General features: G+C 39.2%; 1 protein-coding gene across 1 annotated transcript; it reads left to right on the top strand.

Moving 5' to 3' along the window:
• The first annotated feature begins 347 nt into the window (after positions 1–347).
• On the top strand, positions 348–1,432 carry LOC126943578 (olfactory receptor 1C1). The gene has a single exon (XM_050772489.1). The coding sequence runs from the start codon at positions 432–434 to the stop codon at positions 1,335–1,337; it is 906 nt and encodes a 301-aa protein (XP_050628446.1). The 5' UTR covers positions 348–431; the 3' UTR covers positions 1,338–1,432.
• Positions 1,433–1,922: the final 490 nt, after the last annotated feature.

The raw sequence follows: 1,922 nt of genomic DNA, 5'->3' as shown, positions 1-1,922 counted from the left end.
TTAAAGGTAACTATTTCTACTGGGTAAGAGTAAATAGCTTGACTACTAAAAAATAACAAATAACCTTACATATAAAGTCGATATGAATTACATGATTACTATAGACAAGGCAAAATAACCCAATTAAAATGGTTATTATTCACATAATTTGCATTTTCTTTTGAAGGAAGAAATCAATCTTGGAAGAAGTTGATACTGACGTATCCAGCATGTCTATGTGACTATGAAGACAGACTATCATAAACACAAGATATAACTGGCAAGCATTCAAGCAAGCATGAGTTTGGATGGAACTTATCTGCATGCGTGCGCACACACACACACACACACTCTCTCTCTCTCTCTTTCTCACTTTCTCTCTCTCTCAAAAGAGACTTGACACTGCTGGATTTTACAATTTAATAATTTCTTTTTCTAGATTTCTTGGGAACATGGAAAAAAGAAATCTAACAGTCGTCAGGGAATTCGTCCTTCTGGGACTCCCTAGTTCAGCAGAGCAGCAGCACCTCCTGTCTGTGCTCTTTCTCTGTATGTATTTAGCCACCACCTTGGGGAACATGCTCATCATTGTGACCATTGGCTTTGACTCGCGCCTTCATTCCCCTATGTATTTCTTCCTTAGTAACTTGGCCTTCGTTGACATTTGTTTTACGTCGACTACTGTCCCCCAAATGGTAGTGAATATCTTGACTGGCACCAAGACTATCTCTTTTGCAGGCTGCCTCAGTCAGCTCTTCTTCTTCGTTACTTTTGTGAATATGGACAGCCTCCTTCTGTGTATGATGGCATATGATAGATATGTGGCGATTTGCCACCCCTTACATTACACTGCCACAATGAACCTGTGCCTTTGTGTCCAGCTAATGGCTGGACTGTGGCTTGTTACTTACCTCCATGCCCTCCTGCATACTGTCTTAACAGCACGGCTGTCCTTCTGTGCCTCCAATATCATCCATCATTTCTTCTGTGATCTCAACCCTCTCCTGCAGCTCTCTTGCTCTGACGTCTCCTTCAACGTAATGATCATTTTTGCAGTAGGAGGTCTATTGGCTATCACGCCCCTTGTCTGTATCCTCATATCTTATGGAATTATCTTCTCCACTGTTCTGAAGATCACCTCTACTCAGGGGAAGCAGAGAGCTGTTTCCACCTGTAGCTGCCACCTGTCAGTGGTGGTGGTGTTTTATGGCACAGCCATCGCTGTCTACTTCAGTCCTTCATCCTCCCATATGCCTGAGAGTGACACTGTGTCAACCGTCATGTATTCAGTGGTGGCCCCGATGCTGAATCCTTTCATCTATACCATAAGGAACAGGGATATGAAGAGAGGACTTTAGAAAATGCTTTTCAAGTGCACAGTCTTTCAGCGCAATAATGACCTCAGTGACTGAATTAAATAATGCTAATGTGGTGATAAGAAAGTGTGACTAGATGCTCACAATAACAGTGAGAAGAGAAACCAACTGCTATTAAATGTCTCCCTTATGCTGGAAATTGTAAGTACTTTATGTGAATTATCACATTAAATCCTCTGAGTAAACATCTAAAAACGATATAGCATTCTTTATATAGAAAGTGAATCTTAGGGAAGTTAAATAGTCTGCACACAACTCATAGCTGATAAATAGTTTCTGACTCCAGTACAAATATACCTTAGTGATGAAAATCTCTGTGATATAGTTCCCAAATGCTACATATTAAGATAAATTTTCCTAAACTTCTTGTCTGTGAGTTCAGATTTAGAATTAAAGGAGCATAAATTCTAATGTTAATTCCACAATGTGGTAGAATATCAAAGTTCTCACATTTTAAATAGTGAGTCTTCTTAAAAAATCACTAAAATAATTTATTCAAGTTTTAAAGTATGTATGCTTTCCTCCAATCCCCTCTCACTTCAAATACAGTCAATGATTTTATTCTAT

Source organism: Macaca thibetana, chromosome 1, assembly GCF_024542745.1.
Source record: "Macaca thibetana thibetana isolate TM-01 chromosome 1, ASM2454274v1, whole genome shotgun sequence".
Taxonomy (NCBI): domain Eukaryota; kingdom Metazoa; phylum Chordata; class Mammalia; order Primates; family Cercopithecidae; genus Macaca; species Macaca thibetana.
Note: the sequence above shows the minus strand (reverse complement) of the source record. Positions and strands in the feature narration are given on the sequence as shown.

Coding starts and splice junctions, on each gene's coding strand:
- LOC126943578 (XM_050772489.1), top strand. CDS start 432: ATGGAAAAAAGAAATCTAACAGTCGTCAGGGAATTCGTCCTTCTGGGA.